The sequence below is a fragment of the Plecotus auritus genome, assembly GCF_963455305.1.
Source record: "Plecotus auritus genome assembly, chromosome: 7".
Classification (NCBI taxonomy): domain Eukaryota; kingdom Metazoa; phylum Chordata; class Mammalia; order Chiroptera; family Vespertilionidae; genus Plecotus; species Plecotus auritus.
In genome coordinates this window covers 130,708,266-130,732,850 of record NC_137774.1, presented here as the reverse complement: position 1 = coordinate 130,732,850, position 24,585 = coordinate 130,708,266, and the positions used below count along the sequence as shown (strand labels likewise).

The following is a 24,585-nucleotide window of genomic DNA, read 5'->3' as shown; positions in this document are numbered from 1 at the left end:
TTCTAAACTTTAAGCCACAGAGGGAATTCAACACACTATGTGGCCTTTGATTGACTATCTTTTAAGACTGCTTAGAAAGAAGACATGCCCCTACCATTGGCAGAGCTGAAGCCAACCAGGAAGTAATTATCAGTATAAAACAAATTCTAGGAGAGATGGAATCAAAAGATTCTGGAGCCAGGAAGGTTAGGGAGAGTATCTGAACCTAGTAATCTGTGAACTGCAGTGCCCATTATGCCATGCAGCCCCTCAGTAAGACTGTGTGACAGCAGCAGTCCATCTGATGTGGAACCTGATCCTTATTCCTCTTCTGCATCCTACCATCCCACCAAGGCCACAAAGGGAGTATCTGAATATTCCCTAGGCTTAAAACTACCTACACTGCCCTTTGGGTTATAGAACAGGATTCAGTGGTAAATCTTTGAAAACAATGAAGAAAATGCTAATTGCCTTTATTCATAGAATCCTGTGTCTTTCCCCCACCTCCTAAAGAGCTTGTGTCTCAAAAGGTCAGAATGGCTGGGGTCAGAAATAAGCTGCCTCCCACTCTGTTCAGAATCTATATGAAGTTCAAATTTTTATATATTACCACAAATTTTCCAAAGAAATTATTGCTTCCTCTATCTTCCACCTACATCCTCCAAAATGCCAAATTAAAGAAAAGTCTTGGAATTAATTATCTAAAATATTCGTCCTTTTTTTGTGTGTGTATTAGATTCATGTAACATGAAAAGTTAGTTGACATAGCTTTTGGAAAATCTAGTTGGCAGCAGAATTGGACAACAGATGGCTACTAAGAAACCAGACCCAGAAAGGTGACTTACTCTGCATGTATATGCTGACAAGAGAGTACTATTTTGGGGATACCTGGAAAATTCTTGACCTAATGCAAAGCCTAACAGAAAGTTCAGAGAAGGAACAATTATCATAGCCTGATTCTCTATCTAAAGCAAAATATAACACTTTAAACCAGCTTTAGATAGGCCAAAAATATAAAATAAAACAAATATATTGTCAGCTTACAAGCAGCTTTTATCTTTTGAAAAAGGAAAAAAAAGAAAAAGCTGGCAACACATACCCAACTTTTCTTACATGTTTCCTAGAATTCTTTCCAAGTAGTTTAATTTTTAAAAAGAGGTGGCTTTCAGATCTATATCTTGTTTCTGCAGAAAGAGCTACTAGCAGACTCATTTTAAAATTATTTTCTTTAAAATTTTTTTTTTCTTTTTACCTTTACAGGGGTTAGCTGAGAACAATAACTATATATAATTAATACTATATATAATAGGCAATTTCTAGCTAAGATGGTCCACAGATCAGTAGATTTGAAAACTATTAATCATCACCTATTAAGTTACATAAGAGATTCCAGTTCAAGTTGACAGACAAACATAAACAGATTCAAAGTGCTGTATTAAAAAACAACAAAAATACAGTTTACATTTTAGGGTAATTAAAATAAGTGGAGACCTGACTCTACACAACACAGGGTTATCATTTTGTAATTGTTCTATTTTATTCTTTTTATTCTAAGAATGTAGTTTTACTTAGAGAATGACAGCTGGTCAAATTTATACTTAAGACATTTATCCATACTTAACCAGAGGCTGCAGAAGCGACTACACCAATCAGCTATTCTAAATCCTTTCACGTTAAATATGAACACTTTCTCAATACTACTCGAGTCACATCTCATTTATCTTTCTCCTTAGAACTGCATAGACTTATTTTAAATAGTTTAAAAGCCTGCTATAAACTACAGAGTTCGTTAAGAGTAGAGGTACCCTGGTTAATGCTCAAAATGGTGTGGCCAGAGGTAAAGCAAGTGTTATTAAATATGAATGCAACCCTTAGCAACACAAATTAAACCTCTTTTTTCCCAATAAAAAAGCTAGTTCAACATACGGTCTCATTCTATAAAGATATATCACTTCCAAGTCACAGTGAAAGGAATTTGATAATTTACCAAATTTTTCTACTATGTGCCTTAGAGATACCTTACTAAAAACTGGTATTGGACACAATGAAATTACATTTGCAGAATGTAATATTGTAGTGACAGTACTGAGATTGATTGCTACAAACTCTTTGAGTATTAAATGATTACATCTTAATTATATAGAACATTGGTCCAATAACAAAATAGAGAACAGCAGCTGGGAATTTATCTCATTCAATGTTGAAACAAACATCCATTCTTTGCATTATTTTCTGCTGATAAGTCCCATTTTTATATTGAAATCTGATGACAATTAAATTCAGGTATTTTTCCAAGCTACTGCATGAATAGGATGCTGAAGGCCATCACTATACAGCATACTGCAACATAAGGACTCTTCCGTTCACCTGTTGGAAACAAGGGAGATATTCAAGTTGATTGAGTAGTTAACAGATATGATTCGGTTATACTTACTATTGGAGAAGAGTAGATAAGAATCAAGATAAAGTTCTTGTTGTGAAGTCCATATATTTTAAGGGTGGGGTGGGGAAAACAAGAACTAGATGTAATATAAAAGCAAGTATAGCCCAGCCGGTATGACTCAGTGGTTGAGCATCAACCCATGAACCAGGTCACCAGTTCAATTCCCAGTCAGGGTACATGCCTGAGGTTGCAGCTCGATCCCTGATGGGGGCCATGCAGGAGGCAGCCAATTGATGTTTCTCTCTCGCTCTCTCTTTCCCCCCTCTCTTTAAAATCAATAAAAAGATTAGAAAAAAGTACAATACAGAATGCACTAAACTATATCAATTTATTTCTAAGAGCACCTCCTTTTCACTTGTTTAGAAAATCCTCAATGCACCATTCCTGTGCCACTGAGTAAACCCAGATATTAAAAAAATACAACACAGAATGCAGGATAGAGATCCAAGAGAAATGACTTATTCTCAATTAAGGCCAAACAAATATTGCTTAATTTTTTCTGCAGAAAGGGAAACTTCCATTAAAAAAAAACTCAACATACTAATTTTAGCTATTTTTTTTCCTCATTGGTAGCAATTCGTGACACTTTTAAAAGGAAAAAGAAGCATTTGTGGAGGAAAATGAACAGAGGGTGATTAATAAAAATGCATTTTAAGAATGGGCATAGCCCTGACCTGTTTGGCTCAGTGGATAGAGCGTCGGCCTGTGGACTGAAGGGTCCCGGGTTTGATTCCGGTCAAGGGCATGTACCTTGGTTGTAGGCACATCCCCAGTAGGGAGTGTGCAGGAGGCAGCTGAATCGATGTTTCTCTCTCATCTGTTTTTGATGTTTCTAACTCTATCCCTTTCCCTTCCTCTCAGTAAAAAAATCAATAAAATATATTATTAAAAAAAAAGAAAAAAGAATGGGCATAAAATAAGATGCTTAATAAAAAAACCTATTCGAAATAACAATTTCTGAGAAGAATTTCATATCAAATCTTTTGTATTTTTTTAATAGTTATGATTACTCTGGGTCAGAACTTTAAACAACCACTTCAGTATGAGTTGATTTTTACATGTGTTTAAGGACTGTTTATACTGGGGTGACTTTCCTTTGCATGAAATAGACCTGGAGTAGGCTTGTGAAATGGTGTTGCAAACAGAGATTTGTGATCATGAGTTAACTCAAATTCATCTTATTCTTTCCTGTTTCTTTAGCAATTGCAAGGTTGTACAATTTCACAAAGCACCAGGCATTTATGTGCTGCCTTGAGAACACATAAGAAAGAGTGATGTGCTACTTCTAGAAATGATCCTGGGTTTGTACCGGGACCCTCTAGTAGATATGGTTTATAAATCGCTCACTTGAGTTTTTCTATGATGTTTAAAACCAGCATTTCTAGTAACTAGGATCCTTATTTCATTTAGCAAGGTCAGTTAATTACCTCAGAAAAACATCAAATTTGACCACACTAATCTAACTAAAATTCTCAATTGAGCTAACATAGTCTTATTGTTAGTGAGTGTACATCTTTGTATCTGTTCAATGACAATATTCATAAAAGATATTACACACACACACAAATAAAATAAACATTTGGTGTTTTTCTGAAAGTGTTTTTCTATCCATAGACATTTAATGGACTGCTTCCAGCTAAAGGAAAATCTAGGAAGTGAGAGAATAGTGTTTTCACAATACCACTACCTCAACTAGAAAAAAAAAAAATCTTTTAAAACTAAAAATCTCCTTGGGTTATCACTTTTAAGCAATGTTGATTTCTTTGGTGGTTAAAAAAAACTCGTTATTAAACAAAATTAAAAACCACACAAACTCATTCCAACATAAATTTTAGGTAGATTCCATAAGTAAGCCTGTTACCCTTCTTGGGGCTAGAAACTCTCATTGTCCAATAGTCTTATTAAACACCCGAAAGAGAAATTAATGTTGTCCTAAATTTTCCATCTGCTGGAAATTAATTTTTGAGGAAGTTCTCTTCCTCATTCTCCAACTTAGAATGCTATAATTTACATATGGGTTTCATTTTCCTGTTTTTAATTTTCCTAAAAGAGATTGCCATGTGGTAGAGTTAAACATCTTTGGTTGAACTTGGGTAAGAATGTTACTTCTTGTCTGGTCTTGGTTCTGTATACGTGAATGTGAAACAGTTGCTGTAATGTGATGTGTAACGTAAGATGATTTGGCTGGGTCTTTTCCCATTAAAATTGCATCCTTTCCTTGTGGATATATTCTGTGTCAAGATAAGAGGAGCATGTATTTGAGAAAGCAGCATATCAGCATCAACATTTTTTAAGTTTCTTTGCCAAAATGAAAAGCTAATGCACTTATAGAATTGGCAAGAAGTAATACTTTAACTGAACTCTTTAACCTATTAGTCATGCAATCGAGAGGAAAATAAAAATAATAAATGAGCAAGCAAAAAAGAAAAGTCAGTTTATAATTAGATATAAAAATAGATGAGACTACAGGAAAGCATTAAGCTACAAACTGAATGTCCTAAATTTTTAGCTATATTTTCAAGTAATAATTGTGAGCAAAGGAGTTACCTGGGTTGACTAATGAATGAAGCTGTACTTATCTGCTTCATTACATAAAATGAATTTCAAATACCTTAATATTTTATTTCTGAACTAGAAACTTAATGATAATACTGAGATGAAAGCTCAGCCTCCTAACTCCATACTTTATTTTTACCAATGAATATTTATAATTACTTTAATACAGTGACATTCTCTCTATTTTCTCAAACTGTCTTGCTCCTCCATTATGTTCTCTCTTTGAAGTTTACTTGAAATACTCTTACCACTCTGTTCCTTGACAATATTATTTCTTCTTCTGGGTGACTTGGCTCTGAAGCAAACGGTTTGGTTTATATATACTTACATTTACCATTAGCTATCAGCATTAGCCATTGATGGTGCTATTGTGTCTCTTTATCTCTCTCGTTTAGTTATTTTTAAAGTGCTTAAGATTTCTTCTACTATTTCAGGGCTTGCAGCTGTTGAGCATGACTGAATGCCAGATAAGCCACAAAGCTCTGTAAATCTAGGTTGGGTATTCTCGACTTCAGCACTATTGACATTTTGGGCTAGTTCTGTTGACAGGGGCTGTCCTATGCATCAAACAATGGTTAGCAAATTCCTAACCTATACCCAGTATATGTACCCCCACTCTAGTTGTGACAATCTGAAACATCTCCAGACATTGTCAAATGTCCCCTGACTAACAACCACTTATCTAGGCTATGTCTGTGCTTTATCAATCTGAGGTCAATATTTCTTACCAAAAACAGATTCTCATGTCTATCACTGTTTAAGAGAGAATAAAGCCCAACAAAGAACACTGACGAACAGTGCAACATGTTAAAAGCACAATGAATTCTCTGGAATTTTAAATTCAGAGAACTTAAAATTTAAAATGTCTGTTTCAATACTCAACATATTAGAATGAGGGCTTTGAAAGAGGTACTTTTCTGTGAAGCTCTTTGTGCTTTTACTATCATTTTCTACAGGAAGAAACCTAAAAGGCCAAGGAAACGTATTATCTCATCATAACAGCTTTTCTTTTTAAAGGACTCTAGATAATTTAGTATTATACTTACAACTTGCACTGTGAATAGGTTTTGCCTATCATTAAAAGCTCAAGGGAGGAAAGTTGCTCTCTCAAAATTATTTCAATGTTAACACCATATAGATCTTGGAAGATGCTTTAAAAATTTTTGAAACTCCTACAATTAATTTTTAGTCCTTACTGAGAATAGGTTATGTCTATAATTATCCTTAGATACATTACATCAATTTTCAGGTCTTCTTTAAAAAAATTCTAAATATTGTAAGAATTCAGTTTATATTTTTCAATGTTTAATTAATTTTGTTTCCTGTTATGGACCATCTTCTAAAACTTTCACATCTCTGAAAAGTGACAATAAAAATAAAACATAATACTTTAAAGGGAGCACAGCTTATATAAAGGAGATGATTCTTAAATTTTCCATCCTATTTAAAGGAATTAGTTTAGGGAATTCAGGCAGTTTTTAGATTGGCTATTTTCTTCATTATGAAAGCCTGACAGCCTCATTCAAAAAGTAGTATTGTATAAATTCAATGTTAGAAGACAGTATAAAAATCATTTTGTTGAGGGAATCATATAAATAATTTTAAAGAAGACAAGAAATAGTCATTTTTTCAGTCGAAGTGGTGTAAGTACCAATGTCCCGAAGTAGTTGTTTTTGGAACAAGCCATGTTAAAACGAGTATAATCTATTATGCAAAAGTACTGGTGAATTACAGCAATACAATACATTTTAATTCATTCATTACCAATCATTTGAGAGTCTACTATGTGATGCTGGACACTGTGCTAAATGCTACACAGATAGCTGAATAAGGAGTGTATTATCATCTAACTATAAATACACGTAAGATGCTACTAATCTTATGAAAAGTTAAAAGGTAACTACATTTATGTTAAATTTAGTCAATCATAATAAAGCTCAGCTATGCCCATGTGGGTTTAACGGACAAAAGTTAATGTTTTCTAAAAGCAACAAATAATATTGTATGACTTGGCATAGGGCAATAAAATGATTACGTTTAGGTAGTTGCTCAGCAAGCCTTTTATTGATGGGAAAGTCATCCTCAATTACCAAAATGGTACACATTATACAACATGCTCTCTACTATAGGCATATGTGCATAAAACTATACAGATTTGTCTAAAATCTTCTCAAAACCAGGAATGCACAGTATTTATACCTGAATTTTAAGAGAGACTTTTCTCATATTCACGAGGTATCCACCAGTCTAGCTTTAAAAAACATAAGGGAGAAAAAACATAAGGAAAAGAATTCAGAGAACTCTACAAACTTTTACAAAACTGCAGAAAATTAGGAAGCCTGCACTTTAAAAACTGACATTTGATTTCTGTGAATAGGACATAAGTAAACTGGCCAACAATTTACTGCTGAAGAAAGGAAGATTATATAGAGACACTTACCAATTCTGGCGCACTTCCAAAATATACCCAACAGTCTGCATAGAAGAAAAAAGAAAAAAGTAGCTACTGATTACTGGGAAAGATAAATCATTTTCTCAGTATTACAGAGATAATTCATTATACTAGTATTTTAACTTCTGATGCTTTGCTTCCAAACTGAAATTTGTTTGACATTAAGTCACTTATGTAGGAAAGCAGAACATAATAACTTAACCACTATTAATGTATATAAACTTACTAACTGGAATGCATGTGGTGTCCTAGGTTAAACCTACGGTGCATTAATGCAAGAGTGGCAAAAATTTGCACAAGGGCTTACTATTTTGTCTTTTAATATGCAGCTCTATATTTAAATAATTTACAATCATGAACTCCAGAGATAGCATCTATAAAACTATAACATTCAACAAAGAATACAAAAATATGTGCCTATTTTTTCAATATTAGTAGAAAATTACAGCTTAGGGACACTGTATATGAGTTAATTAAATATGGCATTTAAAACACTTTCTGGAAATAAAGAGAATGAAAATGAAGATGTCCATTTCAATTTTATAAATGAGTATATTATGATTAAATACATATGTACGTATATGTCACTTATTTAATATATAAAAAGTACCAATGCAAAAAAGAAATAGCAATCAAAGACATTCAATGAATAGAGATATCAGAAAAAAATAAAAACACTATAGATAACTATTTTGTTGGTCTGACAGAATAATTAATGGTGTTGTGCATGGTTACAAGTTAAGATAAATTAAAATTACTTATTGTTGTAAGTTAGGATCAGTGTTAACAAAATCATGATACTTAAATTCCAGGGAAATTTATATTACACTCTTTTTGCCCAAAGAGATGTCTGGCTAATGAATCATTCATTATATTAGAATGATTAAGACTGAAAGAAAATACTGGTTCAATTAAGTTCTAAATAGGTTCTTCCTCCTCTGAAGTATAATAGCTTCCTGACCTCAAAGCAAAGTCTCTTACTTCAGATTAAATGGAATGGGTAAAAACAGAAGTTATTTTGAAGGATGGACATTCTGACAGGTGAAACAATTTTACTGTAAGAATAAAAGGACAAAAACTATATATACTCTTGAATGAAAGTAATGACTGATAATAAAAGGGCCAGATTGTGCCTAAATTTAATCCTACTTAACTGGTTGCTTAACTGTGATTAAGTTGAGCCATTTATCTCTTTAATAGCATTCAGCACTCAATAGAGTTGTTAAAAGGATTAAGCAAGTTTTTACACAGCAAGTCTTTAGAACAGTGACCATGTGCTGTGTTCAGTAATACAGAAGCTGCTAAAGGCACATGTGACAATAACTCCAGGTATCACTTAAAATCAGGTTGTATTTCATAAAAAATAGAAGACAATAGGTTAGTGATCTATAATGCCATGGTTCCTTGATTCTAGAAACCTATTAATTATAATATACACTACTGATTTAAAGCTACTCTGCTTGTGGGACTCAAGGCAGCATACCTGGAGCTCCTCCATGGGAAGCTTAAAGTCCCACAGAACATAGTCTGAAACCATATGATCACAGTCAAGGTCTTTTCAGATATAATATTCTATTAAGTATCATCAGAAATTTGTACAGCACAGTTGACATACTAAAGCTATTCAAACAAAATAAAAATTCCCAACTTGGCCACTGAGAGATGTACCACTGCCACTTTGGCCTTTATTAGACATTATTTCCTTCTTAGACATATTTCTGTATTATTCCAAATGCTATTCATTTAAACACAGGAATTTTAATAGATGGTAAAAACCCACACAATTATGCTGCTTAGTTTCTATGGCTATGAGCCCATAAGTATACCTTCTGATAAAGCTATCAGGTCTATGAAAATAGGAAACAAGACAAAATAGCAAGCTTTTTCTGCTGTTTTTTATTTCTGTTATCTGAAGCAGCAAAAAATTAAGTTGTTATTTCCAGCAGTGAAGTCATCAAGAACTAGCTTTATGCAATCGACCTAGACTCTTAAGCATGGAATACTCACTGTAAAGATATGTATTGTAACAAAAAAAGACAATGGTGTATAAATTTTTTCTGCAGAAAATATTTCTTATAAACAAATCGAATAAAATGGGACTTAATATTTATATAAATAGAAACAAAGTTTTTTTTAAAAAGCTTTCAAAGAGTTGACTATCAACATAAACTTTAAAATGTAAAAATAGACATGTTATTTCTTAGGTCTTCTATGTAGGAGAAATATACTACTACTCAACCTCTCCTGTAAGGTTGGCAGCCCTGAGAACTCCTTTCATGTAGCATGTTATGGAGGTATTCCTGCTCCCAAAGGAATGAGGAGCAGACATATTTCCACATGCAACCTACTTTCTTCATGATAGCATCAACATATCCTATTCTACTATGTGATTATTCTTTAATGAAACAAACACTTAAAAGTATCTTATTAGATAGAAATTAGCATTATATTAGAAATCCAAACAATGGATCAATGAGAATGTTTACTGGTTTCTACCATATGCTTTAACTATAAGTTAATAGTTGGGGTTACAGAGGAAGGAAAGGAGGGAATAAAACTGGTTGGGTAAAAAGACTTCACGCGCAAGTAAGAAACAAATACAATTAAGCAATTTCAACAAATGGACAAAGTATTAAATTGAGTGCTGAAGACGAAGTGCAATAGTTTAGAAAAAAAGGAATGACAAAAAGACAATGTCTACAAAGGAAGTGGGGCATGGTCATAAAAACTGATGGACAAATAGCATCTGTTTTCAACTTTAGTAAATTAAATAAAATCCCTCAGGCCAACAGAGACAGATTATCAGTTTATTAGAACAGGACTAATGATTTTCAATATTCAAAACTGGTTAGAGCTCTATTTATTTCTTTACAAATGTTCAAACAACCCTAGTAAATAAAAAAAAGGGTTAAAAAAACACAAATAATTTAGAGAATGGAATGTTTCGATTGGTGTTAGTTATGACTCCAAAGATAGAATAGGATTGAAGGAAAGAGAGCAGAAATTATTACTCTCATGGTTGAATATCTACCACCTGGCCTTTTATAGAAGTTTTTATTAGTGGAAGAGAAGTGTTTGACCATTCAGGATCCTAATTTGGCCTTTGTCTTATCTTCCTGTTAAAAACAAAAAAAGGTGCTGGAGATAATTATTCCTATGTGAAATCTTCTATTATTTCATCCTTTTATTTCTTAAAATCATTAAGTGAGGTACAGGCTCTTATCATGAAAGGATTAAGACAATTATTCATAGAAAATTAACAAATATATAAGGCAAAGAAAACAGTTTTTACCACATGTTCTCTTTTTTTTTAATATACTCTCCTTTTGGTTAAATTCAACATGTATTTCTGTATTATGAACATGACACTTCAAAATTTAATTCTGTGTGTTATGATACTAAGCTCAAATTTTTTTGGGGGGAGGGATAATGAATCTAATAATTAACAGGGATGTGACATGCCCAAGAATGTTTAAGTAAATAAATTTATTCAAAGATGTTTATTTTATGATATAGACAGGGAGTTCATATGATTAGAGCAGTCTTAGACTGGAGAATGTCTATATTATTATTTTTATAGAAAGTATGCTTACAAACTTTAATATTTTCAAAATGTGATAACCAATTTTACTAGTTATTCTATATTCTTAATCCCAGAAAAAATTCTGTTGCATCTTTTTAAATATACATATTTTGCAATCTAATAAATTTCAGGTCACTTCTAATATTTATCTTTTTATTTAATAAGATTCTGTAATAGAGTTTGATTTTTAAAACAGAGGAAGAAAATAATGTAAAATGTTATTACAAAACTAAGCTATATATAGAAATTAAATTGTTTAATGACGTTTAGAGTAATTTACATTCAATATCTATAAGAATTAATTTGGGTGATTAGATATCATTAGTAACATACCCAGTTTTATTTCTGTCCAGGAGGCTGGGTGCCAAGGATCGGATATAAGCACAGGTACATATAAGCAGCAAGATTACAGTCAACAGACTCTGAAAATTGAAAATGGCAGACTAAAAAGAGAAAAAGAAAAATTAATATCAAAAGAAAAACTGCATAGGCAAAATATGCCTGACAAGTCCATATAAAGAATCATATTTTTTCTTCAAAAAGCCAAACAGAAAAACTTATCTGAGAACACTTAAAACCAAAATAATAAGGTATTCCGAGAGTGTACTTTCTTCTTTTAGTCTTTGGGCTAAGGAATGGAGAAGATGTAACAAAAATTCTAAATTCAACAACTTTAAAACACTACAAAAAAAAAAAAAAAGTCACAAATCCAAAATAGCTCATCAAAGCTGAATCAATATGTAATTAATACAGATGTTCTGGAGGCCCAGACTACATGTAGGACAAAGAGTCTCCAAGGCTCTACCAGTAGCTGGCTACATGACCTCAACTGAATCACTAGCCTCTAAGTCTTTGTTTCACATCTGTAAAACTGAGTGGAGAGTGGGGAGATAGACTAAATGTTGGCTAAAGTTTCTTTCAATTCTGAAATTCTTTAGATGCTTTAAATTTAAGCAATTACGCACTGATTCATACTATGTTATTTGCTTTTGGTGAAAGAAAAGCAATTGATCATTTATACTGCTGAATGTTTAAAAGCTATTCAATAAAAAAAAACCACACAGGAAATCGTAAGTTTCCAGTCATAGTAAAAGAAAGGTAGACTTACTCTATTCAAAATTCAGCTCAAGCATTATCTTTCCCAGGAAATCTTGAACTCATCTGCTTCCCCTCTCCTATTTCATATAGAATTCTCCTTTCTGTTCCCATAGTAAATTGACATACATTTATTATAATGGTCGGGCCCTGAAGAGTGGACATTGTCTTATCAGACTCAATCTCTAGCACCTAACACACATTAGGAACCAAATAAGGGATGGCTGAATAAATAAAAAGTGCACAAATGCTACTGTATATATAATAAGCCCAAAAGAATCTAATGAAAAAAAAATTACAGACTATAAAGGAATTATGTATAAGGTGGCTAGGTACATAATTAAAATATTTAAATCAATAGGCTTCATGATTATATCATCAACCAGTTAAAAGATATAAAAGAAAAAAAAAGATTTCATGTACAATAGCAAAATATCTAGGAATAAGCTTAATATGAAATGTGCAAGATTGGCATCAAAGAACAAAACTGACAAAACCATAAAACATAACAAAGAACATAGAAGTAGAACTAAGTATGATACCTGGTTCTTATACTAGAAGGCAACATTGTAAAATTAATCTGTAAATTTAAAGTGAACTTAATATCAACAAATTATTTTTGAAATAGAGATAATTGATTTTGAAGTTTACATGTGGAAAAAAAGGCCAGAATTCTAAAAAAAGAACTAGCCCTGTCAAAAATTGTCATAATACTTTTAACTTTTTATTCATTTTTAGAATATTTATAAACTATTCAAAACATTTTAAAAAAAGATACGTTATTTACCAATATCCTTAAGGACAAAAAATGCTTCCATACAATGCTAAGTGGTAGGAAAAGCAGCATGTATGATTTCACAGTTTTATCTTTAGCTATGGAAAGCTTTATTCTAAAGTATAAAAAAAATTTCAGATGATGTTTAGAGTAATTTACATTCAGTATCTATAAGAATTGAATTTACCTATATTGAATTTACATTCAATATCCACCGGGAACAGGCCTAAATGAGCAGTCGGACATCCCTCTCACAATCCAGGACTGCTGGCTCCCAACTGCTCACCTGCCTGCCTTCCTGATTGCCTTTAACCGCTTCTGCCTGCCAGCCTGATCACCCCCTAACCACTCCCCTGCAAGCCTGTTTGCCCCTAATTGCCCTCCCCTGCAGGCCTGGTCCCTCCCAACTGCCTTTCCCTGCAGGCCTGGTCCCTCCCAAATGCCCTCCCCTGCTGGCCTGATCGCCCACAACTGCCCTCCCCTGCTGGCCATCTTGTGTCCACATGAGGCAGGATCTTTGACCACATGGGAGCAGCCATCTTGTGTGTTGGAGTGATGGTCAATCTGCATATTACTCTTTTATTAGGTAGGATAGAGGCCTGCTGCACGGGTGGGGGCCAGCTGGTTTGCCCTGAAGAGTATCCCAGATCAGAGTGGGGGTTCCCTTGGGGTGTGGGGTGGCCTGGGCGAGGGGCCTGTGGTGGTTTGCAGGCCAGCCACACCCCCTGGTGACTCAAGTGGAGGCCCTGGTATCTGGGGTTTATTTATCTTCTACAATTGAAACTTTGTAGCCTGGAGCAGAGCCAAGCCTTCTGCTTGCTCCTTGGCGGCAGCCTTTTTTTTGGATTTATGTATCTTCTATAATTGAAACTTTGTAGCCTTAAGCGGAGGCCTGGGCTGGCCAAGGTGTGCGGAAAGCTTGGCTTCTTCCATCACCTGGGGCAACCCTAGCCTCCTGCTCTTTCCAGCTCCGTGGCTGCTGCCATTTGTTTGGATTTATGTATCTTCTATCATTGAAACTTTGTAGCCTTGAGTGGAGGCCTAGGCCGGCAAGGGCAGGCGGAAAGCTTGACTTCCTCCATCGCCGGGGAAACCCAAGCCTCCCTCCTGCTCTCTGTGGCTGTAGCCATCTTGGTTGGGCTTATTTGCACATTTGCTCCTGATTGGCTGGTGGACGTGGCTTGTGGGTGTAGTGGAGTGATGGTTAATTTGCATATTACTCTTTTATTATATAGGATTATCTTACTTATCCTCATATATATGTTACTAATACCCTTATTTTATACATTTTAACTGAGGTATACAGTAGTTATAATAGGACATATGTTTTCAAAACTAAATAGCAATTCGCTGTAGCATATGTGACTACTGAGCCATGCTGACAAAAAAGTGCTGTTTTCATAAAGGAAAGTCAGGAAAAGCCTCAAGGAGAAAGCAGGCACTGAATCAAGCCTTGAAAGAGCATAATCAGATGGGCAAAGAACAGAGAGCAGGCTCCAGAAGAGACCAAAGCATGTAAAGCATTTCACAGAATCAGAAATTTGCATGTTCAGGGAATAATGTGCAGATTTATTGTATTAAGCAAAGGATTTATGTAGTAAAGTGGCTGGAAAATAAATTTGCAAAGGAGCTTTATCATCTTCCTTAATGGAGTACCTAAATTCATGATTTTGCAATGTATATTGTTTCCTTCCCTGAATGTCTTGTTAAAGAAACATGCTTAAATGATACGCTGTCTGGGATTGGTTTCTAAGTAATCCAGTGCATGTGTGGTGGAAGGTGTAGGGTTGATGAAATGCTGAGTATGAGGCTTCATTGGGCTCTTCTTTCTACCTTTGTATGTTTGAATTTTTCATAATAAAAGATTTTGAGGCACTTAGAAACATGACTATTATTAAAGAAGTGAGGTGTGTCATATACATTTGTATGTTAAACCATTTACAAATGAAAATCATTTACAAGTATGCAATATATAATACATACAACTTTGTTCCTGGGGTTTATAAAACCTCAAATTTAAACAAATAATCTTAGGTGGTAAAGTCTTTGAGATGTACTCCGACTGGTTTAAAGAGTGTTTCAACTTCTAGACATCAGTGTATCATTGCTTAGCCTACCTAAGCAGTCCTCTTAACGCTTAGCATCTGTTGGCCACTGATATAAAATTTTATTCTCAGGGTTAAAGGAAACAGATGTTCCTGTTCTGGAGAACATTAATTGGGATTTTAAATAGGGAAGTGTTAGTAAAGAAAAGGGAAGAAGCTAAGGAAAAATAAAGCATATCTGATCACAAAATAGAGGGAAAGATGATAAGGTGGTAAAGGAAGTAAAATTCATTTACTGTGTTTAATTTTTTTCAGATCTTTTAAATCGTGAAATCTTTTTCAAGGTATTCTGCATTTTCGCACATTTCCATCTAGTTTTGCCTGCCTGGTGAACTGACTAAAACTGGTCTCAACTCAAGAGGTACCTCCTCTGTGAAATCTTTCCTGTCCCCACTCTCCACACCAAGCAGTCAGGATCTTTGACATGTGTTACACACACAGATGCCCATGACAGTGCCCATCAAACTGTACTGTAATTGTATCTTTTATTTTTGTGGGGTTCTTATCAACCCCGGTGACTATTAAAAAAAAAAGTACACAGTAGTCACTGAAAAATGCTGAATGAACAGGAACTTGTAAACAATCACAAATAATATCATTTTAACAAATGCAAGAGCATACTTAGATTCCAAATTAACAATGCACGTTATTACAAAAAAGTGTAGATCAGACTGCTGAATATTGTTTACTTAAGAGAAACCTCCACATATTCCTTTGCATTTATATTTACTTGTCACTGATACTTGGAAAATCCAGAAGGAAGAAGCAAATATCCTTATGTTTATGTTAAGGGCATAGGCTGTAGGGTAAAAAATAAAGGCCTAAGGTAATTTCCTTTCAATATTTAAATCTTTTTGTATCACAAACTGGAATTCAGAGAAAGTTCTATCAGGCAGCCAGTCTTAAGGTGCTTGCATATGGGACAATGTGTATTCTTCTGATTCACCTAAGAGGTCTGGATAACTAAGTGGGCAAGCTGGCTGCCAGAAAATTCTAGAACCTCAAAGAATTCTCCAATCTCAGGTTTACCTAGTTGTCCATGAGGACACCCTGTGACAATGGCAGGGGTTATACAATGGCATGCTATCCAGCTTAATAAATAATAGCTACATGAATTAAACACTAAATAATGCACATTGGAACTAAGGAGTTATAAATTTGTTCCTTCTGGAGGCTCTAGGGAAGAATCTATTTTCTTGCCTTTTCTAGCTTCTAGAGCAGGGGTGGGCAAACTTTTTGACTCGAGGGCCACAATGGGTTCTTTAACTGCACGAGGGCTGGAACAAAAGCATGGATGGAGTGTTTGTGTGAACTAATATAAATTCAAAGTAAAGGAGCGGAGGGGAGAGCAAGAGAACCGGATAGAACAGCCGAACGGGCCATAGTTTGCCCACGGCTGTTAGAGGCTGGATGTATTCCTTGGCTAGTGACCCCCTGACTTCTATAGTCATTTTTTGTGTGATCCATGTCCCTCCTGCCTCCTTCTTACAAGTATCCTTGTGATTAAATCGTCCCTTCCCTCTCCCCATAATTCAAGATACTCATCCCATTCCAAAATTCTTAATCAAATATGCAAAGTTCCTTTTGCCAAATAAGATAACATATTTGCAAGGTTTCCTTTTGTTTGTGTGTGGGGGGGCATTCTGTTGACCAAACCTACAAATACTTGCTTTTTATGAGGTATCCAATAACATTTCCTAGACTCAGGGTTGCTTGGACACCTGGATCACAAACAACCTCAAATATAGCCAAAATGGTAACCCTTGACTTTTGACCATTACTCTCATAGTTGTGCCTCTAAAAAAATGGTAATGAGAGATCTCCAACTATTTTTCTCCAAAGGCCCCTTACTCCAGACCTATCACACTATGCATAGCTAATCAGAGCTTCTAAAATACTTCAAATAATTAGTGTTATTGTACTAAATTAACTTATCTAAACCAGAAGGAAATCAACTTGATGAGTCAGTTGCTTTGTATAATCTCTTTAAAGTAAATCATGACTTTTCAGTCCATTTGAAATAATGAAAATAATAAAGATTTTCATTTGGCCACTACTATAGTGCATGGAATCATTTATCAATGAATAGACAAAGAGAATGGTCAATGCAAAGCTTAATGTCCAAACACGAAATTATTTGCAATGTTGATACATCTTTTTAAAATTCGCTGTACTGAAGTCAGTTTGAAAAGTTAGCAATACCTATATCAGATTCTGTTTTTGTCATTTCATCTATGCAGATATAATTATTATTATTTTTGGAATCATTCTTGAATGTTAATGCTGACTGGTCACGAGACAACGCGTGTCTGCACTTACACACAAGTGTTAAAACTAGTCACTGAGTTTGAATATAAGGACAAGAATTCAATATAAAGTTTTGTTTTTAGATGTATAAATAAAAATAGTTCTAAGTAAAAGAAATCATTCAAAACATTAGGAACAGAGGAAAAAAGAGGAAAAGATCCCAGCAGTTTAAAGGTTCAAATAAAGAAACAATGAGAAAAGCAGCAGAAATATGCATATTAATATGCTAAACAGTGATTCCCCAGAGAGTGCTCAATGACTGGTTGCTAACCATAAGACTTTAACTAAGCCTATAGTATTTTCATTAGTCCTGGATCACTTAGGCTACAAGTAGCTTATTTCTTTATTTTTAAGATTATTAAAATAAATTGTTTAATCAATTTGTTAATTAAGGGCCTTCTTTATGCTTAATACTGTCTGGGAGCTTTAAATGCTGACTGTTTCCTATGTGGAAAACACATTTTTATTAATCTATTTAATTCTGCCAGTTTAACTAAAATTCACTTTAATCAAGAACTGAATACCAAAGATTTAAATTTAAAAGACTCCAAATAGTAGCAATTTTACTTACTTTAATAACTACTGCTTTTACACAAAACTAAAGCCATTTATCCCTCTCTGGGGGGTCAAAAGAAACCCAGAGATGACATTCCTGACCTAATTGTGTTACAAAATTATACAGCACTGGAAAAGTGGGTCAGCACTTTATCATTTACAAATCTAGGTCAGGTCAGCATTTTCCAACTAGTTTGTACTTGTAAATTCATATGTACCACTATTATCTCTGAAAAAGGAAAACATGGAAATACAGGGATAAATGTAAGCCTGTATGTGAATGTTCAAACACATACACAAATACTCCATTTACCCCAAATAACTGACTACAGGTGACTGAAAAGATTTTCACTAATACAAAGAAATATAACATTTTCTTTTAGCATTTTTAGAACGTTAAGGTCAAGCTAAGGTAGCACTGATATCGTACCAAATATACAAGCTATCTTAGTTTAATTTGAAACCCAGAAACCAGGATTGCTTCATGCTTCAATGCTAAGAACACACCAGCTTCTCAGAGTACCTGTGGCTAGTAAACATCTAGATTATTTAGTGAAATAATCCAAGTGTATAAATTTGTCCTTGGGTAAATCATCATTTCTAAGCATCAGTTTAATACCCTTTATAAAGTGAGGAAGCTGGACTAAATAGCCATTTGATCTCACTGAATCTGTTTCAAAAGTATAGAGACTTGTCTCCACTTACACTTTCCACTTAAAATTAATAACTTTCATTGCTACGCATAAAGCTACAGTCAACTCTGTTCTCCACTGGCAACACCTTCAAAATTATTTTCTTATTTATCCTTTCCTTTAACCTAACTACTATTATCAAGAGTTGAGGCATTCAATCATGTACTACCTGGATCTCTGCTTTTGTTTCTAAACGGGTCTCCCAAATTTTAATCTTCCTCTATTTAAATATACACTCTGTATTATTACCAGTTGGTTTTCTAAAATGCACACCATTCTTTTCCTTGCTCAAAGTCTTTACCAGGTAAACAATTAAACATCATCAAAATATAAAGTCCTTAGTATGGCAAAAACCCCTTCAAGATTTGGCCCCAATATTTCTAGTCTCATTTTTCATCATTTCAGTACTTAACTTCTATTGCTGCCAGTTTCCAAGCAACTATCCAACTGATGATGCCCTTTGGCTCCATAACTGCCACTTCCTTTATCTGTTATCTAAAGGATAGAGAACACTGTCCAGCTCCAGCTAATGATTCCTTAGGTAATCCCTAATCACTCTTGAACATATAGGTCAGAGCATTACCTCTCTGCAGCAGTTCCCAGCCAGAATTACTCCTTTTTGTGTTTCATCAGAACTTTTGTGCTAATATTCTCTCTGCTATAAGATGAGGGAGAACATTTCACACCGCTTCTTTTATACTCAGTTTAAATATAAAATGTGGGCAAAAGCTCCCACTCTGTAGAATTTGTGAGCATTAAATGAGAATATCTGTAAGTCACCTAATACATCAACAAATAAATGAAATGAAGATAAACTTCCTTAGGTTCACCAAGAAAAGGATGGGAATTGGTAATGATTTTGACCATCTGGCTCAGTCTTTCCACTACAAGATTGCCTTTCTAAATATTAGCAGATACCACATGGAATTTACTTATTTAATAGACTTTTCCATTGGATTGTGAAGTTCTTGAATACACTGAGCATGTCTCACATGACTTTGTATTCCAAACTCTCATTCATTTGGTGTACTAACTTTAATTGACACTGTGATGTCAAGATTGAAAGGTCTATCTGCCAAAAGAGGGGAGAAATATAGGCAACACCTTTTTGCTGTTTTTCTTGCGATAAGTGCTATGCTAGTGGGATACTGGAGATACAAACCAGGCCTCTGGATGCCCAAATGGATACCTAAAGCAGACAAAAATAGAAGGACAGGGAAGGGGTTCTAGGAACAGATGAAACTTGAAGTGAATCTTGAAAGATATAAAAATTTAGGGAGAACAAAGTATTCTAAAGTTCTAAAAAATATTAATTCTTAAGTGGTCTACTTATCAGACTGTTTAATGCTCTGATAGTTGTAAATTATTACTGTTGTTCAACATTTTAAGCCTTGAAAAGCATTTAAAAAAGAATTCATTAAAATATGGTAACTCAGATTTAAGTCATTATCCCTGGGTAACTTCATAAATATACCAAGTTTAGGTGCAAACTCAATGCTGACACCCGAAGCTCATAGGAACAGAGCAGAAAAGAAAAATTAATCACCTGGCAGTTGTTTCTATTATCCACCCATGTCTGATTGGCATATTACATATGAGTGACAAATAACTGAGACATTTCATCCTCTATTAGGTTGTTTCTATTAACAACAAATGAAGATTTCTGGCATCTGGACATTAAAATAAATTTGAGTTCTACTAGGTTGTGCAACCCCAAGCACATCAATCTCCCTGTCCCTGACTTCCTTCATCTACTCAGAATTTGTTGTGGGCTTGAAATAAGACAATGCTTTTAAGCTTGAAATAAGACAATACTTACAAACTTCTTGGAAGATATACAAGAATTAAGAGTAACAGTCTCTCTACTCTTTTTAAATTTAAGAAACCAAATCTAAGTTAAATGACAGCTCACTAATGACACTCTTTCAGAACAAGTGTATCCACCTTGTCATTTGGTAGGTGGAGAAAGAAGCTGGACAATATCCTTGTCCAAGGAAGGAGTAAGTTGGGACAAACTGCCATCTCCTCATAAGTGAGTGGTGAACTTCTTCAGGGAAGCGACTATGACTTATGTGCTAGCTATAATTAAAGTAGCTAGCATAAAGCTGTAACAAGTAATAAATTTTCCATTAAATGTCTAAAGGTTTTCTGCTTGGGAACTTCTGGGAATACAAGCTTAGCAACTATTGTAGAATAGCATTTTGGGCATTGTGGTTGCTTTTGACTCTATGATAAAAGGCAGGCATCCTTTCCCCCAAAATATGCTCATAACTGCAACAGTTGGCACATGGACTTCATAAATTCATCATGAGGGCATGAAGTAGGTTTTTGGCATTTTATCATAACACAGGTAAAATGCCTCAGACAGAGCTTGGGCGCTTGTTCTATTACTACTGATACTGCATCTGTCCTCTGTCCATGCTGGCTTTACCTCCTTTTTTTCAGGCTGAAGATGTAAGCATTTCTTTTGCAAATTTTGTGACTTATTTCAAACTTTTCTAAGAGGCCCAAACTATCAGATGAATCTGCAATAACACAAAATAACATACAATCTTAATAACGTGATGGAAGGCGAGGAAGGCCTGAGGCCAGACACCACTCCAAGTACATTAAGCTACCGGAAGAAGACGCATCTTTGCAGAAACCTCCAAGCATTAAAACCTATAGTGTGTAAAGTAGCATCCTTAAGGTTTAGAGAATCAAGTAGGAGGGACATAAAGGCCACTAATTCAACAGATAAAAAATTAAGGTGTAAAGTTGGACAATTAAAAATAAAAAATCTGGATCAGGAGCATAGGAAAGGAGAGCAAAATAACAGAGCAAACTCTAGAAGCTATAATGTCTCAGAGGGTCAAAGACCTCCAAGAACCAAACCAGCACATTTCTTCGAAAGAGATCAAGAAAGTGGCCTCTGAGAAAGGGAGGGGCTCCAGACCCCGGGGTCATACTTGGGTGGTCAGCCCTTGTTCTCCGGGTTGGGCGTGCAGGGGCCACATGGCTCCCGGGCCCGTGCATCCTCCGAACCCCGGTAGAATTAGGTTAGTGACAAGGATCCCCGGCCCGCGCGCCCCGGGCCGCCTCCCAACCCTCAAGCCCTGGTTCGGGGTAACAGCCCCTTCAGAAAGCTCAACCACGACCCCACAGCCCCAGTTCTTACCATAGTGAGGCCGGCGAAGCCCCAGCCACATCACCCTTCCGGGCCCAGGGCGGAAAAGGCGTGCTCGCTGCCTGCCGGTCTCGCTCCTTCCGGCGTTCCGGTTGGGCCTCTCAGGGTACCGCCTCCTGAGCCGCGCGACGCAGACGGCGGGATAGGCTTCTCTCCACCGGAAGAAGGCGGGAGTTAATGACGTCACGCGCCCCTGCGGAAGTAGATGACACTCTCATTGGCTGCGGGACGTCAGCCTGTGGGAGCGGGCCTTTTGGAGGAGACCGGAAGTCGAGTCACTGAGAGGTAGGTTTCGGAAGCAAGGGCTTGCCTCTTTAAGTAACAGTAATTGTAGTCTTGCCCTTTTTTTGCTTGTTTCCCCCCGCCTCTTTTAATTTTTTAAATTTTAGTTGTTTTTAGTTCCCTCTTTTTTTCCGTCTAGAACTCCGCAGTGCGTGGATATTTTCCGACTAGGATCCCCTTTAATGTGTAAGCTACTGGGCCATCCGTTTGTTGACTCCGGGACGCCTGGGTTCGCTGGCCGGATCCGCAAGGCGTGCCCCTGCTGGGCCCCCTTATCAGTTTCTCCCTTTGTACCTGGGGGATTTTTTGGATTAAAAAGCGTCTTTGAAATGCTCTGTAATGGTTTTGGATGAGGAGGACCCTTGAATCTTGTGGGTTGTGTTGAGTAGGCTGTTTGATCATTTCTCTATCACTGGCCTCTTCTCTCTCCCAATCCCCAGCTTTTTGTAAACAGTCATTAGGTTGCATTTGGGGCTGAAATGTTTGGCCCTTTGGGATCACTGGCAACTTTCTGTGGTAAGGAAAGGAGAGCAACTGCTCTTTCCTAAGTTCAGTAGCCGATTATGTACTCTAGAGAAGTGATCCAACGGCAAGACAAATCATATGCCAACTTTTTCTTTTAATTAGTATTATTTAGCTTCCTCTAATTTTAATAATCCCAGTAGCTGAGACTATATTTTCCCCCATTTCTTTATTCGCATATCCTAGATAAACAGGCGCGTTGACGTATTCAGTTTGCATAGTTTTTGGAATTATTTGAGTTTATTCCTCTACCCCTTTAAATGAATCAGAAAATTATGACAACTCGTTGGTTCTAGATGTATAGTTTATTTTTTTTCTCAGACTGCAGAGTTCTTTTCAGAATGTTATTTTTTACATTCTTTATTAACTCAGAAAGTGGATAGAGGAAAAATGGGAAAGGAACTAATAAGGAGTTGATTTGTTAGTTTTTGGCCAAACTATGAGATCCTTAGCTGTATTTGGCCAAACTATGAGATCCTTCTATATTTAGGGCAGCATGGTGATTAAAACATTAGATTTCTGTTATGTGATTATATTGCTTGCTACCACATTCAGTTTTAAAAAAATATAATTAACTTTCCAATCTACTGAATTGTCAAGAGTTGGTCAAATATACAATATCAAGTTTTTACTGAGCTTTTTTAATGGGAAAATGAGAGTGCAGCAGAGGAATAAAGATGTCCTGTTTCTTGGAGAAATTTAATGATCATGGGAAAGAGGGGAGTAAGAAATGTGTAAAAAGTGTACAGTAACCTCTTCTACAAGAAACCAAGCCATTTATACCTTACAAGTCTTGCCATTCAAGTTAAACAAACTTGGCTTAGTTATAGAAGTTATGTTGTGCAACTCATCAAGCTTGGCTTCTAAAGTAGTAAATGTGTTGAGATTTCATAACTGTTTTTGCTTTCATGTGAAGATCGTCTTGATCTATATGAACATTTAAGGGAAATACTTCCGTGTGAAGCTGTGCTTCAAGCTACCTGTGAAGAGCACTAGGAAGCTGAAGTTGTTCAAGATCACTCTGTATTTGTGAATTACAATTAATTTTAGACCATGGGCACTTATGTACTTCAGCTTCAAAAGAATAAAGAACAATATTTGCCAGTTAAAGTTTTTCATTGAGGAACACAAATGGCAATAAATGAAGCTAAACATATGTGTATAATGTTTTTTTTAAATGTAACACAGCAAACAAAATTAATCTGACCTGTAGTGAGAGGTGGGAAGTTAGTAGTTGAGCTACATGGTCGTTAAGTACATAAATCCCCTATTTTTGGTTTTTACTGCCAATGAACTATTTCAAGTACTTTCTTACATTGCTAACTATTTCAAAAGTCTCTTTTCTGGCAGCTCTGCTATGAATTCTCATTTCTTACTAAATCATCTTAGATCCTTTACTTACTAAAAATAAAATCTGACTGTGTCATTCCTTTGTTCAAAAACCATTGTCACTCCTGCATCTAGAAGAGTATTTTCAATTTTGGTTTCATGGGTTTCCTAGAATTTTATGTAAAAATAGTGCATATTTATATTTTTCTGTGGAGAGAGTTCAGAGTCTTCTCCAGTGTTACAACTTAAATGAGTTCATAAAATAAATCATCTCGTCAAGAATTTGGCATTAATAAGCACACAGTAAGCAGTGCCTATTGTGTGCCTGGCTTTCTCTTTCACTAAATTAAAAATTCCTTAAAGGGAGGGATAATGATGTAGAGTTGATTGGCTTGCATGTTAGGCACTCAAAAGGTTTTTGAAATAAATTGGTATTGCTTTTATAACACCAGACCACTTTCTCCCCCTTTTCTCTTTTTACTTTGTATCTAGTATTGAGTATTGAAGCTTTCCTTTTATATGACTTCCCATTTTCTTTCATTCACTGATATTCACATATATTAAATAGTTTTATTTAACTGTTTTCTCTGATCCTCAAGTAGCCGCCATAGTTTGAGGTTGAGGTTCTTCATGTTCTAGTATTTGTCTTTGTCCTTTCCCTCCTCTTTTTTTATTCTCTTTTCCCATGGCTCGTAGATTAAGACCCGTAAACGTTTTGTTTGACTTGCATGTTATTTTTTGTTA

At 35.3% G+C, this 24,585-nt stretch overlaps 2 protein-coding genes across 5 annotated transcripts in view; one reads left to right on the top strand and one right to left on the bottom strand.

Moving 5' to 3' along the window:
* Nucleotides 1–1,396: 1,396 nt before the first annotated feature.
* Nucleotides 1,397–21,867, bottom strand: TMEM167A (transmembrane protein 167A). The gene is made up of 4 exons (XM_080680818.1): nt 21,700–21,867; nt 11,347–11,456; nt 7,419–7,453; nt 1,397–2,346 (listed from the first exon to the last, which is right to left on the bottom strand). The coding sequence occupies exons 1-4, from the start codon at nt 21,700–21,702 to the stop codon at nt 2,276–2,278; spliced, it is 219 nt and encodes a 72-aa protein (XP_080536944.1). The 5' UTR covers nt 21,703–21,867; the 3' UTR covers nt 1,397–2,275.
* A 42-nt stretch (nt 21,868–21,909) lies between these two features.
* The window catches only part of XRCC4 (X-ray repair cross complementing 4), a 211,978-nt gene continuing 209,302 nt past the window's right edge, over nt 21,910–24,585 (top strand). The window contains exon 1 of one of the 4 annotated variants that reach the window (XM_080680146.1): nt 21,910–21,993. The gene's annotated coding sequence lies outside the window, so the exon portion shown is untranslated. Of the gene's footprint in view, nt 22,362–24,585 lie in introns of all 4 variants that reach the window. The other 3 variants (XM_080680150.1, XM_080680147.1, XM_080680149.1) reach the window with 3 other exon arrangements.

Bases quoted from the DNA above. Each gene is read 5' to 3' on its own strand.
- TMEM167A (XM_080680818.1), bottom strand. The intron at 7,454-11,346 runs GTATGTTACTAA...TCTTCTATGCAG, and splicing joins CTGGACAGAAATAAAACTGG to ACTGTTGGGTATATTTTGGA. The intron at 2,347-7,418 runs GTAAGTGTCTCT...TGTTTCCAACAG, and splicing joins TTGGAAGTGCGCCAGAATTG to GTGAACGGAAGAGTCCTTAT.